The 15,762-nt window shown below is 37.9% G+C and overlaps 1 protein-coding gene across 4 annotated transcripts in view; it reads right to left on the bottom strand.

Annotated features, from left to right (window-relative positions):
* Positions 1-3,904: 3,904 nt before the first annotated feature.
* TGFB2 (transforming growth factor beta 2) overlaps positions 3,905-15,762 on the bottom strand; it is a 93,993-nt gene continuing 82,135 nt past the window's right edge. For 2 of the 4 annotated variants that reach the window (XM_032289257.1, XM_032289258.1), the window contains 5 exons: positions 13,174-13,306; positions 12,940-13,050; positions 11,239-11,416; positions 10,059-10,212; positions 3,905-6,685 (listed from right to left, as the gene is read on the bottom strand). In XM_032289257.1, the coding sequence (XP_032145148.1) occupies positions 6,527-6,685; positions 10,059-10,212; positions 11,239-11,416; positions 12,940-13,050; positions 13,174-13,306 (735 nt within the window). In that variant the 3' untranslated portion in view covers positions 3,905-6,526. The remainder of the gene's footprint in view (positions 6,686-10,058; positions 10,213-11,238; positions 11,417-12,939; positions 13,051-13,173; positions 13,307-15,762) is intronic. The other 2 variants (XM_032289259.1, XM_032289260.1) reach the window with 1 other exon arrangement.

Raw genomic sequence — 15,762 nt, 5'->3', positions numbered from 1 at the left:
GATGGAGATTAAACAAATCAAAATCCATCCTAGCATGTTTCAGTTGAAATTGTTTCCTGTGCTGCCCTATTGAGGATATTCATATTTAAAACTGTGTATATATATATATATATATATATATTTCCACAAGAATATATTATGTATATCATATATATATATATGTGTGTGTAAATATATATATATATAAATTTGGAGGCAGCCAGTGATTTCTTGGAAGGCCAGGTTATGAGCAAAGGGAAGATGTGCACACGTGGTGATGTGAAATTTGATATTTCACTAAATGAAGAACTGCCACTTGATTTAAAGTTCTCCCCAGTTTTCTGTAGCGTTTAATTTTGGTTCAAATGAAGAAATTAGTGTTACACCCATGCTTGAGGACGGGCCAAACTGCATGACTTCACATCGCTTTTAGAGCAGTATTGAATTACATAACTTCTTAACTTGTTTGCTCCCAACAGCCTGAGATTCGGGATTTTTCAGAATTGAGATTTGGGCCCGAGGAGAGGGTTTCCAACTCCAGGGCTGGCCAGACCTTGGTGATGTCACCTGAGGAACGCGTCTGTGTTCTTTCAGTTGGGTTGGCATCTATAGGAGAGAAAATCCCATGTTGGAGGGAAAGCCTAAGAGATTATATTGGGCCTGTTTCCTTACCAGTAATTTTTTTTTCTTTTCTGCTTAATTATGTCTGTTCTCTTAGGCTGAATGATTTTCCTAGTTCTGATCACACAGCACAAAGTCTCTCTCAGTACATTCTGTTCCTTTTACAAGGTCTCTGCCCAATTACAGGAACACACTCATCTCTTCTCCAAACAACCATTACTTGCTGAAATAAAGAAACTAACTACAAAATAATTCAGGGAAATAAGATTCAATCAGGGAAAAACCTAAAGCAACTCTTTTATTTAAAAAAGGCAGTTAAAAAGGATTCTGTTTGCAATGTTGAGTATAATTATTCATATATATTGATACAATTACCTAATATTTATGTCATTTCTCTAATCTCATCAGATCTAGTTATTATGCTCCAAAAGAGGCACAAAAATAAGATTTCCTCCACTATCTCTGACCTGACCTGGAATGTTAGTAAAATCAGGGTCCTGGTTTTCTTTGTTCAGTGCAGAGGAGGTGGTTGCAGAGACAACAGAAAGACTCGAGAATAGAGTGATAATTTAGTAGATTAGCAAAAAGAGTTGCCATCTAGGTTTGCTAGTCTTTGATAGAAACAAAGGCATGTATCAGCTAAAGTTCAGAGACAGGTTTGCCGTCATACGCTTGAAGTCCTGGCCTTTCACTTTTATGAGCAATTTTGTATTTGAAATTTTGCTTCTTTCTTTTTTAAAGCAGTTCCCCTCCCACATACATTCTATGTGTTTCAGGAAGACAAGCCATACACCCAGCCTTAGCCTAAGGCCTATTAGCAAAAGGAGCACAGCTCAGCTTATTCCCAGATAGAAAAGCCATGCCATCTCAAGGCTAGTGACTGCACGGAACACAGCGAGTTTTTGGCTTTTTCTTTTTATTCCCCACTAAAAATGTTTAGAAAAGTTTGTCACACGTACATTACTGAAGGTTTCTACAAGCTGAAATCATTTCATACAATAGCCCAACTTACTTAGGAGTAGGTTGTGCTGTTCCACTTAGTGATGCTTTGCTTGTATGTAACCATCAGTTTCATCAAGGGCTTTGCCAGTGAGACTTAGGTAATATTTGTATTTTCATTATCACAGATGTCAGTCAGCACTACCTTTTACGCTGAACTCTATAGAATGCCAAAATTCAACACATTTTGACCTGCAAAAACTTCACTTTCATAAGGTCTGACCTAATATTGTTCAATCACATGTAAATTACAAAAACAAAGGCTGTTAATATTATAGCTTATGGGAGTCATATAGCCATTGTTTGTAAACAGAACTGCTTTCAAATTCTTCTCCAGAGCTGTCTACTAGAAATAGAACACAAGACACAAATGTGAGCCACATATGTAATTTTAAATTTTCTAGTAACTGTACTAAATAAGTGAAAAAAACAGGTAAAATTAATAATATACTTTACTCCCATATATTCAAAATAGTATTATTTAGACAGGTAATCAATATAAAAATCATTAATGAGACATTTTACATTTTACTCTTTTGTACTAAGTCTTCAAAATCTGGTGTTTATTTTACACATCTGGCATATCTCAATTCACATTAGCCATCTTTCAACTGCTCAGTGACCCCATGTGGCTGGTGGCTAATTAATGGACAATGAAGTTCTGGACCCTTCACTTAAACTGAGTGGTCTTCGACAAGTAATTTAAGTGTTCTGAGTCTGCGCACTTCCTTGTAAAATGGAGTTATATTTTTTTTAAAAAACCTACATCATAGGATTAAATATGAGATTAAATAAATTAAAAGACAACAGTATGTGGTAGGCGTTCAGAATACGGTAATGATCAATACTGCATTATCATGTTAGGGAGTGGGTCATTCAACTAGCCACTGTTCTCTTTTACTTTGAATTTTAGTTGATGGACTTCAGCAAAGCTTAAAATGAACATCACCCCTGTAAATAACTTCTGTCAGTCCTGTAACCAGAAGGTTAACATATAGAGTTATAGAATATTCTCAGGAATTACTGATGTCCTGATCAATTTACGAGATAAGGGTCTGGAGGTTTTACACATTTAGTATCAAGATGGAGAAATATGAGCGCAGGTTATAGTCTGGAGGTTGAAAGTTCATTACAAGATTGCCAAGAAACCAAAAACAGCAGGCTGGGAAACATTGTTAAGCCTGCCTGCCATTTACTCTGCCAATTACAGACCAAACCCTAAGCCAAGTACCTTTTCACGTGCCTATTCACTTAACAAGGGCACTAAAACACACAGGCAAAACGCCGTAGAGCAGGTATTCTCATCTTCATTTTAAAGATAAATAAAGGCCCAGAGTTGCTGATAAATTTGCCAAAGTTGGTAAGGCTGTTAGGTGGCTCTTTTCATCTCTCTGATTCTATGATGCCTTCTATGCTTGCTCAACAATTAAATATAATGTGGGTTGGGGTGACAGGTCTGGGACTGGCCACGCTGCACGGAAGCATGAACTAATGGGTTTAGAGTGACACACTCCCTCGCTGTCTTTGAGTTGGCTATAAAAGATCAAACACAGATGAGATTGCAGAAAAGGGAATCATTTTCTCTTCTACCAATACTCGAATTGATGGTTTGTTTCTAGATGATGTTTAGACAACACAACAGGCACACACTAATTCTTTCACTAGACAAAGCAACACTACCAGATTGAGTCACAACTTCTTTTTTATCACTTCTATTTATTAAGAGATTGGCAACTTATTTGAAAAGTCTGGTCTTGCAGGCAACAGCCAAAAACATTGGAGGAAACAGGGTGGGCTTTTTGGTTTTGGTGCGGTAGTACCAGTGAAACTGTCAGACGAGTAGCTAATCCCAAACAACCAAGCCCAAAGAGCACGTGGCTCTTGTTATATCTGGCTGGCTCAGTAACTATCCAAGTTATGGGGCTACAGGGGATACTGTCTAGACCAGTCCTTTTGGCCCTGGCGTTGGCAGAACATAGAACCAGAAAGCCAGAGCATGGTGCAAACATCTCTCTGCATTTTTTCTGGTCGGCAGTCAAGCTGGATGGAAACTAAATCTCAAACAATTACCAAATAGCAATAAATAAGGGAATAAAAAGACTGCACAGGGATTTCTTCCATCCTTGATGGATATGGCCTGACTCCTGTGCTTTAAAGCATGACTTCTGAAGTGACTATCCTTAAGGAAAAAAGCACAGAGGGCAATCTAAAAGGTGGTATGACTTTTCCAGCTTGAGAGAGTCTTATTGCATCACAGGTGTTTTCTAGACTCCGTGACGGTACCGATAGGAAAAAGACATCCACATATCATTGAAATAATTTATTTACCACTAGAGCACCACAAAAACAGACATACATCGTGTTAAAATACAGCATAATTGGTCATCAAAATACAAAACAGCTAATCTTATATTCCATTTTTTAAACCATGCCAACGATCAAATTGTATTGCTGATTAACACACAAAAAATTGCTGCCCACTTGCGTACTACCACTTCCCCCCTGCCTTCCCACCTCCACCCCCCTCCCGCGGCAACATTTACTTATGGGAAATAAAGACCTTATAGAACCCCCCAAATTAAAAAAAAAAAAAGATTCAAGAGATCTTAAAATAGAGCTTTTAAAATATTATCAGTGCATTCATGAGGAAAGACAAAATAATACAAAACAAAATGTCATCCTATCTGAGAGGAAAATACCTGCAGAAATAAAAGTGATTTACACATAATTAATAGAAAAGTGGAAGACAAAAAAGAAATAATCAACACACACTCAAATCTGGGATTGGGTTACATCCAACACAAGGGCTGCTTACTATTGTGGCATCCCATCTCTTGCTTTTCCAGTTTTCAAACTTGCGAATCCAATCTTTACTTTAATTAATGGTCAGGAAATTCCACAAAAGAAGTAGACCATATCAAACAACTTCACTTTGGATTCTCACCTCCTTATGCTGCTCTTTAGGCGAAACTGCAAATATTCCATTGCTTTACCTATGAATTTTTATTTTAAAGCAAAATAAGTGACAAGTGACAAACTGACATATTCTATAAACCCCAAATGAGGATACCTCTTCTGCAATGATGTGGCAAATTATTTATTAAAGCAAGGTAAACATTAGCCTCAGCTATAGATAACTCTCACTCAGAGGAAAGAAAGAATTTTTTGATCATAGGAAAAATTGGCTTGTGCCTTTTCACCTTGACAGAACATTTATGAAAATCTTAACTTCAGTGAAATACACAAAATGACTTAGGCTGATCTGGACTTTTTCCCCTTTTGAAAAATCGACTAAAATGTCTATCTTTCAATTTCCCCCTGAATATTAAAAACCTGACTAAAGAAAAAGATGTTTCCTATGAAGTGTCTGCTTTGTGATAACAATAGAATTTTATAAAAATATTGATTACACCAAGGTAGAGACAACTTTCTTAATCAAGAGTCTGAGTTTTAGTTAGATCCCTAAATCCTTGCTAAAACTAAAACATTCAACCTCAATTTTCTGTGTATCTATAACATTCCTCCTTTTCCTAACATAGAAGCTTGTTAACGTCTGACATAGTTAGTAATGATGCTTAGAAGATGAAGGAAGACCACTGAACTCGAACCCATCTTTTTTGTAAAAGAAAAAAAGGACAAGTGGACCCAGGTAGCTTATTCATAATAATGAACAATACACAAAGCACAAGTAGGGCAAATATCATAAAAAATGCATTTGTAGTGCAAGTCAAAATACAGGGGCTTTACTCAAAAGTACTGGCCAGCTAAAAGAAACATACATTTGTGAGTGATCATTAAAAAGAGCCGAAATTTAGGTCAATCTAAATCGTAGTTGACATTATTACAGAATATAAAAAATATGGTAAAAATTTACACATTACACATAAAGTAGTTAATGTTTTGATTTAATAGTTTGCAAAAGAGATCTGCAGATGTGTTTTCAATTATGCTGGCCTCTATATCCATCTATTTTAATAATATAGGTATGGTTACATATACCGAAACAAAGGAAAAAAAAAAACCTATAGCATAGCTATACAGCAATATTTTAAGGTCTGAAGTTTGACCAGTACATGTCAAAACATTTCAACATTTCATTGGTTTACTAAACTGACAAAGAACCATTTACAATTAAAAAGAAAAAAAAAAATCTTACAGACTTATTCTGACTGAAAGTTTCTTTTATTAACAGGCTTTTTAGGTTTTGGATCTTACAAGAAGCTTCCTTAGGCAGCTGGTACATAACATGTGTTTTCAGGGTCTTTATCTTAATGTAGACTTTCTCGGTCATATAATAACTCACTTGGGTTTTCATCCCATTAATATGGCCTCTTTTTCTCTGGCTCGTTTGAGTTCAAGTTCCTTAAGCCATCCATGAGTTTCTGGCAAAGTATTTGGTCTCCACTTTATACACCTGTTTTATTTTCCAAGGGCAATGAAACGTTCATTATATAGTAACACACAATAAATAACTCACTGTTAACTCTAAGAGTAAGAATGGGAAGGGTGCCTATTGCATAGCAATACAGAGAAATCAAGTGAGGCGTGGGATAGGAACGGTACGTACAGCAACTCCACTTAATGGGATTTTCCTGTTTTGTTTTGTTGTTGTTGTTGTTCACATAATTAACACTAATAAATTCTTCCAGTGTTTATTTTTTCTTTAAAAAAATTTTGCTTCTTGTCTCTCTCACTTACAAAGTAGGTGAAATGCAGAATAAGGCCTTCAACTTTTTTTGTGTCAGGTGCCAGTTTTAACAAACAGAACACAAACTTCCAAAGTGTCTGAACTAGTACCGCCTTTTCAAATGTTTTTCTAACACTGATGAACCAAGGCTCTCTTACGTTTTCTCGTTACAAGCATCATCATTGTCGTCGTCGTCATCATCATCGTCGTGACTTTGGTCTTGCCACTTTTCCAAGAATTTTAGCTGCATTTGCAAGACTTTACAATCATATTAGAAAGCTGTTCAATCTTGGGTGTTTTGCCGATGTAGTAGAGAATGGTTAGAGGTTCTAAATCTTGGGACACGCAGCAGGGAGAAGCAGATGCTTCTGGATTTATGGTATTATATAAGCTCAGGACCTGAAAGGACACAGGAGAGGAGAGACAACATAGGGGACAAACACAATTAGTTTTTAAAAAACAATTCTGCATTGTTATCAGTCACAGCACTGAGCAGGCAATTTAAATTATTTTCGGTTCCTAATTTCCTAAATTACAGTCAAATGGAACGCATTCTTCACACATCTTAAGCAAATGATCCTGTAAGAGTCAGATTGGAAAAAATTGCTCATTCAACAGATTTTCCCAGTTTTTCCAGTAAGTCTTTCCTCTGATCAGTGCTTGGTCACACATATTTCCTAGGTCCCCACAAAACTGGATCCTTGTAGTATTTGGTCTTATTTCTACACTACTCTCTAAATGAAGTTGTTTCCTGAGTATACATTTTAAATTCCATCGAGATTAAAAGCTCCCTCCAGGTCAGGAACTCTATAGACTTTGTTTTTATCTTGTAGCCCTAGTAAGTCTTCTCTGGACAAAATGAAATTCATGTACGAAGTGAAGAAATGAATACATAAGTAAGCAGAAGAAATAAAAAGTTTTATCAAAACTCTCATAAGAGCTTTAATCTACCCTCGGGTATAGAAAAAGACACCTGTCTGCAACGTGGAATCTTTCCACAGGCTGGGCGCAGTGGCTCATGCCTGCAATCCAAACACTTTGAGAGGTCAAGGCTGAAGGATTACTTGAGTCCAGTAGTTCAGGACCAGCCTGGACAACAGACCCAGATGCTTTCTTTAAACACATAAATAAGGAAGGAAGGAAATGAAATCTATGTTAAGTGTCTCCTCGGGCCAATTTAACATATCCTCAATTTTCATTTAAAAAAAAAAGCCTTTTTATTTACCATTACTTCATAAACACAATGATGGTAGGAACAACATAAAAGTTGATCTCTAAGATCGCCTATAAGAATTATTCACTTTCTCACATTTTGCTTAAAACGATCATAATAGTAATCACAATCGTATCAACCCTCCATTAGCCTTCCAGGAGGTAAATGGTAGTTGCTGAGTTGGAGGAGTGAATGGCAAGTCCGAGAACAGAATGAAGAGACAGCTCTATAATTAGCCCTATTATATCTTTAACCCCATTCTGTATCAGAGGGGTGTGCAACTTTTACTAATGGAAGTATGTAGGTTCCCTGCTGATGATACAGAGACATTTCCAAGGATGCCATTAATGTGTTAGTCAAACAGCAAGTGACCTTTTCCTCGAGATTCACTGCAATTTTTTCAGCCTAAGACAGAAGATCTGTTCAGCACAGCAACACTGACTACTTTATTAAGCTACCTCTGACTTCTTGGGTAACTGTCCAAACCACATATTTGTGACCATGACAGTTATTCTTCCTCTCTCCTTGAAAAACAAGCATGGTCTCAGCCTTCACACACTCCCTCTGTGTATCAGAGAGGAGAATTATGTTTCTACTTGGCAACAGGGCCTTGCCCACATTACAGCTACTGCTGCCGCAGCTCAGAGGAGGCAGCCTGGCCAGAGAGCTCAGACAAAGGGACAGGCATGAGCAAGCTTCCCTCACATGGCCAAGCACACGGTCGCCCCCGAGTGCCAAAGTCTACAGGGGAGTTTGGAAAACAGCTGAAGGAAGGGGAGCCATATTTGTCAATTTAAATTCCAGCATATGCAGGCATTTATAAATAAATATACTTTATGCTCCATGAACACATGATTTTTCATATGAACTAAAAAGAAATTTTTATAATACAGATTGTCTAAAATAATTGATAACCCCCAAACTCATGAATTCAGCTGAATGTAATATGTGATCTTTTTGGCAGCTGATTCATTTTCCTACCCTGCAGTGAAGGCAATTTTTCTAATGCCTCTTTAACAGGGAGATTTACAGAGGCATAAAGAGCAGAATAGAAACCCCAATGTGTAGCCACATTTTAGGAATTAAACCCAGTAAGACAGAGCAAATGGAGGCCTGGTTATAAAACAAGGAGGTGTGCACGCCAAGCCTTGGTTTGTCACTAATTTTCTATTTGGTCTTGGGCATCATCTAGACTACATGATCTAGTCCTCAATTTCTTTAAGAAAATGAAAGCGTTGGCTAAGATAACTTATGAAGTCCTTTCTATCTCTAAAATCCTGATGCGCCATAAGGAGGAAGCACGTGAACAAATATCATTATTACACAGAAAAAGTCTTCTCTAATCTTGGCTGGAAACCCATACCATCCACTCTGAAAATTACCTTCTGAATTAACCCTCTATCTTCATTGAAATAATTTGATAAAATACTCAGATCCTTGATTACTTTGTGTTACATTAAAAAAAAAGTAGAGAAACCAATTTTCAAATCATTTTCACATATATCATCTTTTGTACTTCATATCAACTCTTGAGTTTGGCACTATTATTTTAAAGATAATTTCTAATGCAAACATTTCTTCTTACTGATAAGAAGCTGAGGTTTAGAGATGTTAAATTACTCTCTAACTGTCATACATTAGTAAATTGCTAGCATATTTACTAAAAATCACATAAGCCCAGGCATTAACTGAAATCCCCAAAATTCATTCTTATATAACAGTCCCTGATGGAGATGATAGCAAATACTTTTTTAGATGAAGACCTGGGTCCCTTCACACTCTATCTATAAAGGACACTATGTGACATATTGATTCTAAAAAGGGTATTTTTTTGGCTATTTATGCTTATAGCTGTTAAGAATATAAAATTCATGAAGGCAGAGAGTAGAGTAATGGTTACCAGAGGCTGGGAACAGGGTAAGGGTGAAGAGAAGTTGATTAATAGGTACAAAAATACAGTTAGATAGAAGGAATAAATTTTAATGTCTTATAGCACAGTAAGTTTACTATAGTTCACAATAATTTATTGTGTATTTTAAAATAACTAGAAGAGATGATCTGTAATGTTCCCTAAATGATGAAATAATACATTTTTGAGGTGATGGATATCCTAATTACTCTGATTTCATCATTAACACAGTATATACATGTATCAATGAACCTCATTAATATATGCAATTATGTATCAATAAAAAATATTTTTTAAAAAGGATATAAAATGAAGAAAAAATTAAACAAAACTTCCCTCCAGTTGTTTATAACTGGGCAGGTGAGACCTACAGTTTGAAACTGACCAGTGTTACATTCTGATTTCACCCACAGTCTACATTCTTACTCCCCACCTATTGGGGGGTGCAAAAATAATCACGGTTTTTGCCATTGAAAGTCATGGCAAAAACCGGGATTACTTTTGCACCAAACGAATGAGACATTTCTCCAGTACCCATATATGTGTGATGGTAAAAGGGCACTGGGTTAATTACAACTCATTTGTAAATACAATCAGCAGGTGCACATGGTAACCCAAGAAGAGAGCTAACGGGTTAGCCGAACACTCACCCTGCTGTGCTGAGTGTCTGAACTCCATAAATATGGGCATGCTCCAGCACAGAAGTTGGCATTGTACCCTTTGGGTTCGTGTATCCATTTCCACCCAAGATCTCTCTTGAAATCAATGTAAAGTGGGCGTAGGCAGCAATTGTCCTGCACATTTCTGTTAAGAAAAAAAAAAAAAAGCAATGGAGATTTTAAAGCTGATTCACCACCCTCACTCTACCACCACCTCACCCCAAACCAGAAAAATGACTCATTCGTTTATTCAACAAACATCTAAAAACCAAATATCATGGGCCCAGGGAGTGGCTGGATGAAGCCCTTTCCAATCAACACTGGGCAGTTCTGCCATCGAGCCTCTATTGCACTTTCAAATATAAAATGAAAGCACAACAGCAATTTACAAAGAACGATCTAGGGCATTTTCCTTTGAGAATCAATCCTTTATTTCACCATGTGTTGCCTGACAAGGAATGAACCAGAGATCAAGAAACATGAGAGTCTTGCTGAGGGTAACCACTGGATCTGGTAACCAAAAACTGCCACTTTCCTCATGGCCTCTGATGCTCTGAGCACTTCATCAGTGAGGACCCTTCCCTGCCCTATACCTCAACAAAATAAGGAGGGAGCCCTCCTCTTACTGAGATCACATAAGAACATTCACATTCTCCCTCCATGCACTCATGTGGGAATAGGAAATAAATTCTTCTTGCTTCTCTCATAGGCTGTTGCTAAAGCCGTGACAGATGGCATTCTTCTGCTGTCTCATCTCTGTTATATGAAAGAAGTGTGACTACGAGCACTTGGACTTGGTGAGGGTGAAGGCTTCATACAGATGGTGGGTCTTCCTTAATTAAGGAGTTGCCATCATGCACCTCAAATAAGCTTCTATTTGTTATGAGGAGCAGAGAGCTCTCTCTCTTCTTCAGCACCAAAGAACTTCCAAGGAATTTGAGGGAAAAAATTCAGGGGGCTAGTTTTCTCCCTTCCCACTTGGTTCATTGCTAAAGAGCTGATGAATATAAGCCTCTGGGAAGAATGGTGTTATGAGTTGGAGGAGCTGTACTGCACTCTTCCTGGCATTAGCAATGAGTTCCACTTGGGTCAATACACGGTAGAAGAAAGGGCAAAGGCAGTGTAAGAGTTAACAGATGCAATTACTTGGTTCTATTTTTATTTCCTTTACCTAAAGCAATAGGCTGCATCCAAAGCACGCTTCTTCCGCCGGTTGGTCTGTTGTGACTCAAGTCTGTAGGAGGGCAATAACATTAGCAGGAGATGTGGGGTCTTCCCACTGTTTTTTTTCCTATTGGACTTTAGAGTTCTCTGATCACCACTGGTATATGTGGAGGTGCCATCAATACCTTGAAAAAATGCATTTGGGTAATAAACATTTAGCTTCACCTTCATCAAATATAACCAGCCATATTTTTTTCCTTTGTATATTGTCACAAATAGCAGTGATGACCACCAAAGCAGCATCAGCTGGCAACAGTCATTCCCCATGGAAATAGATATGGCACAACAGGACTACAACTAACCCACGTGACAATTAATTAACACTTCTAAATGGGGTTCTTGTCAGAAGGCAGTTTGGTGTCAAAGCCAGGGCTGTTGGTTGTGAAAGTGACTACAGAAGCAGTGTTTGACCTATAGACCAAGGGCAATCTAGGCAGTTTATTTTAGTCAATCCTCAGTTTAGGCTGTGTTCAAACCCTCAACAACTGAACACATGGCAATAGAACATGCCTTGTCACCCGCTGGTTCACACTCTTCCTAAGACTACTAAACTCAAAAGACTTTCCTAATGAACATAAACTGAGACTTAACTGAATTGGAGTGAATTAGGTTCAAGTGAAACAGAAGTCACCCTTACCTAATGCTATTTTGGGAAGCTGTGAAGAAAGGGCTTTTTCATTTATTTTATGGCATCCTCAACACTTTCCTGATTCCATCTAAGATTTAGAAACTTGAGCTCCCCAAAGCATGCTCAAGAGACTGCCAGTTTAAGCATTTAATCTCCACACTCCAGAGAATCATGACTAGGTTAGAGACTGAAATAAATCTCTAGACCTCTGGGAGTATTTTTCCATGAGCGAGGGCTGCTGTAGTCTTCTAAAAGTGGATGGAGGTCCTGGGTGATGTTAGGAGGGCAGGGAAATCAGTTCTCTGGCCTGGCACTGTGGACAGATGCTGCACTGGCACATGGGCAGATTCCCTCTCACCTCTCATCATCCAACAACTCATCATCTAATACATGAAGCGACCTGAACCCTTGATATCTCCTTACTCTCCATGACAAAAGTCGAACGTACTTAAAGGTGAGCATGGGGAAAGCCAAAACCCTTTTAATGTGTGTATAAACTAATATAAAATTCTGATAAGGAAGCCACTTGAAATGTTGGGTACGGGCTAGAAAAGGTGGAATGTTCTTATACATGGAAGGTTAGTTATGGAAGCTGTAGATGAGGAGACTCCTTTCTTCCGTGAAATATGGTTATTGGTTCCCAACGTTTGGTTTGGGGGATTATGAATGAATTTTCTTAAATGCATGCTATATTTCTCTATAATATCAGTATAGATGGTAAGTTGGTTTGCTAAAATGAAGAACACAAGGTGTTATCTTACTATTGGAGGGCTAATGAGTTAATCACTTAGTACTGACCAAGTCATCACTGGGCATCAGGAATTATAAACTGGGAACCAATCCGTTCTTCCAGTCTTTTATTCTTTCACATATGTATATCCAACCATATCATTGTCCAAATGAATGAAAGTCCCCAAGCCTCACCAGTCTCATTTTCACATGTAAACTGATTTTTATCCCCATGAAATTATTAATATAGACCCTTCCCGCTCCCATCACATATGACCAAGTTACAGTTACCTGCAAATCTTGCTTCTAGTTCTTCGCTTTTATTTGGGATGATGTAATTATTAGATGGTACAAAAGTACAACAGGGACAGTGTAAACTTATTTTAAATCCCAGGTTCCTGTCTGGAAAACAATAAGTCAAGGAGGTCATTTGTATGTATGTCGATATTCTTAAATCTGCAATCAATTTAAAGTAACTTAGGGATACTGAACATCTCAGGAAGAAAAGAGAGAGTGGCTTATAACCTTTATGGTGAAGCCATTCATGAACAGCATCAGTTACATCAAAAGAGAGCCATTCGCCTTCTGCTCTTGTTTTCACAACTTTGCTGTCGATGTAGCGCTGGGTTGGAGATGTTAAATCTTTGGACTTGAGAATCTAGAGGGGAAAAGAGCAAGAAAAAAGGCTGAGTTGGCATTCTGACAGCATGACTAAACCAAAACTTTAACAGTGTTCTAATTCATTATCTAAATTTAGCTCTACTGTAGTATAGCCACGTATTGTCATTTCAATAGCATGGTCACATGCGTAAAAACATAACACCAGGCTATTTGCCATGAAAAACAGAGCTACTAAATCAGCTGCATGTTATGATAAAGGTGACAGGAACCATAAAGCCAAGTGTCTAAAAGAGAGTGACAGTAATTATTTTACTTTGCTGACCTAAGCTTTGCAAGGTTTTAGTCATAAATTCTATGCTATTAAGTTAATGGTTTTCTTGTTCTGCTTCCCTACTTATTTAATTTGGGGAGTTGGGGTACAGGAAAGGACAAGAGAAGAAGTCCAGTTCAAGGACCCAAGCACACTCTCAAAGGCCCTGAATTATAAATCTCCTTCTAACAAAGAAAGAACGGTCCTAACCTTCATTTCTAAATCCACTGCTATTAAAATAGGTGTCATGCCTCAGCTCTTGAGGTAAGTCTCTGGCTGGGATTTTTACTCTCAATGTGACTTTTTGTGATGTATAGAGATATTCCAGCTCCTGCAGACTAAGAATGAATCTAAGCAGAAGTAATTTGGCATAGTGCATAGATGAGTATCTGAAAGCAAATCAGCCTAAACACTGAGACTTTAGAAAGGTGTATTTATCTCAGGCTGGGTGCAGTGGCTCACTATAATCCCAGCACTTTGGGAGGCTGAGGGGGATGGATCACTTTAGGTCGGGGGTTCAAGACCAGCTTGGGCAACATGGTAAAACCCTCTGTCTCTATTAAATACAAAAATTAGTCAGGCATGGTGATGGGTGCCTGTAATCCCAGCTACTCAGTAGGCTGAGGCAGGAGAATCGCATAAACCCAGGAGATGGAGGTTGCAGTGAGCTGAGATTGCACCAATGCACTCCAGCCTGGGCAACAGAATGAGACTCCTTTTCAAAAAAAAAAAAAGAAAAAGTTAAAATTTCAAGAAAGATGTATTTATTTCAAATGAGTAAAGCACAACTGCAGTATATTCCTGGGTTTCAACAAGAAGTGAATATTTTAGGTGGTTTTTTAAAAAATGCTATTTTGAAATGATAGTGCTTTAGGAACTAAATCATGATTTCAAGTCTTCTAGAGCTGTAGTAAATCCCTACCGAAACCCCGTATCCTGCTGTTCCTCAGTACTAAGGGGTTCTGTCATTTTTGTACTATTCTTCCTGATATGAAGTCTACCTGTTTTGTGGTCACTTCCATACCTATGGGTTTCATCTCTCCACCAAGTTCATAAAACTTCCCAGGTCAGGGATCATGTCTTCAATTTGATATCATTTCAAAGCATAGCACTCAATTGAATCAACATCTATTAAATGCTTACTTCAGTATTTAAAAGATCTTGTAAAACAAAAATGCATAATCTTTCCACTGATTTGAAAATGTTCTTTTCTTCCATGTGTGTACATGATTTGTTTCAGGTAATTTGGCAACAAACACTTCCTGAAATATTTGGCATAATAGTAGACTCTTTTTCTGGATTAAGTGGGTATAGAAAAGGAAGGAGATTCTGACACAAGAACAGAAAACCAAACATTGCACGTTCTCACTCATAGGTGAGTGTTGAACAATGAGAACACGTGGACTCAGGGAGAGGAGCATCACACACTGGGGGCAGTTGGGGAGAGGCTAGGGGAGGGACAGCGGGGCCTGGGGAGGGATAATATGGGGAGAAATGCCAGATATAATCAAAGGGGGAATAGAGGCAGCAAACCACCTGGTTATATATGCACCTATGCAACAACCCTGCATGACCTGCACATGTACCCCAGAATCTAAAGTAAAATTTAAAAAAAAAGATCTTGGGGAGGGGAGAGGCAAAAAAAGAAGAAGAAGAAGAAGAAGAAGAAGAAGAAAAATTTTAAGTCATTAAAAAACAAAAAAGGAAGGAAATTCATACAATTGGATCCCTGGGTGCCCTCACGAATTTTACACAAGTCCTATTTTACAGACCCGCACCTGTGATCCAAAAATTCTACTAAAAGAAGAGAATGTAGAGGTAATCATGACTCTATTATAGGCAAGAAATGCTCTTTGCGAATTAAAGAAAGCAGATAAACGTGACTTGAGGGCTGGGTACACTGAGCTCTGGGCTTGGCACACATTATTTTATTTAATCCTCAAAATATTCCTGTAAGGTAGACTAAGGAAGCAACTCAAGGAGATGCCTCCCAGTGAACAAGTGTGATGAGAGGATCCAACTCAATCCTGAGTCATTTTCCCACTTCCCACAGTGCTGGATTTTTAAAGGCCAAACAACTTGTGGAGTCAAGACACCATTGAATGATAGAGGCAAAAATTTTTAAATAAGATTAAAATAAATGTTGGTACGAGATGAAAATATAAAACGGTGGAACAGATACA

This window comes from Sapajus apella, unplaced genomic scaffold, assembly GCF_009761245.1.
Source record: "Sapajus apella isolate SASKATOON/1434 unplaced genomic scaffold, GSC_monkey_1.0 scaffold22, whole genome shotgun sequence".
Classification (NCBI taxonomy): domain Eukaryota; kingdom Metazoa; phylum Chordata; class Mammalia; order Primates; family Cebidae; genus Sapajus; species Sapajus apella.
Note: the sequence above shows the minus strand (reverse complement) of the source record. Positions and strands in the feature narration are given on the sequence as shown.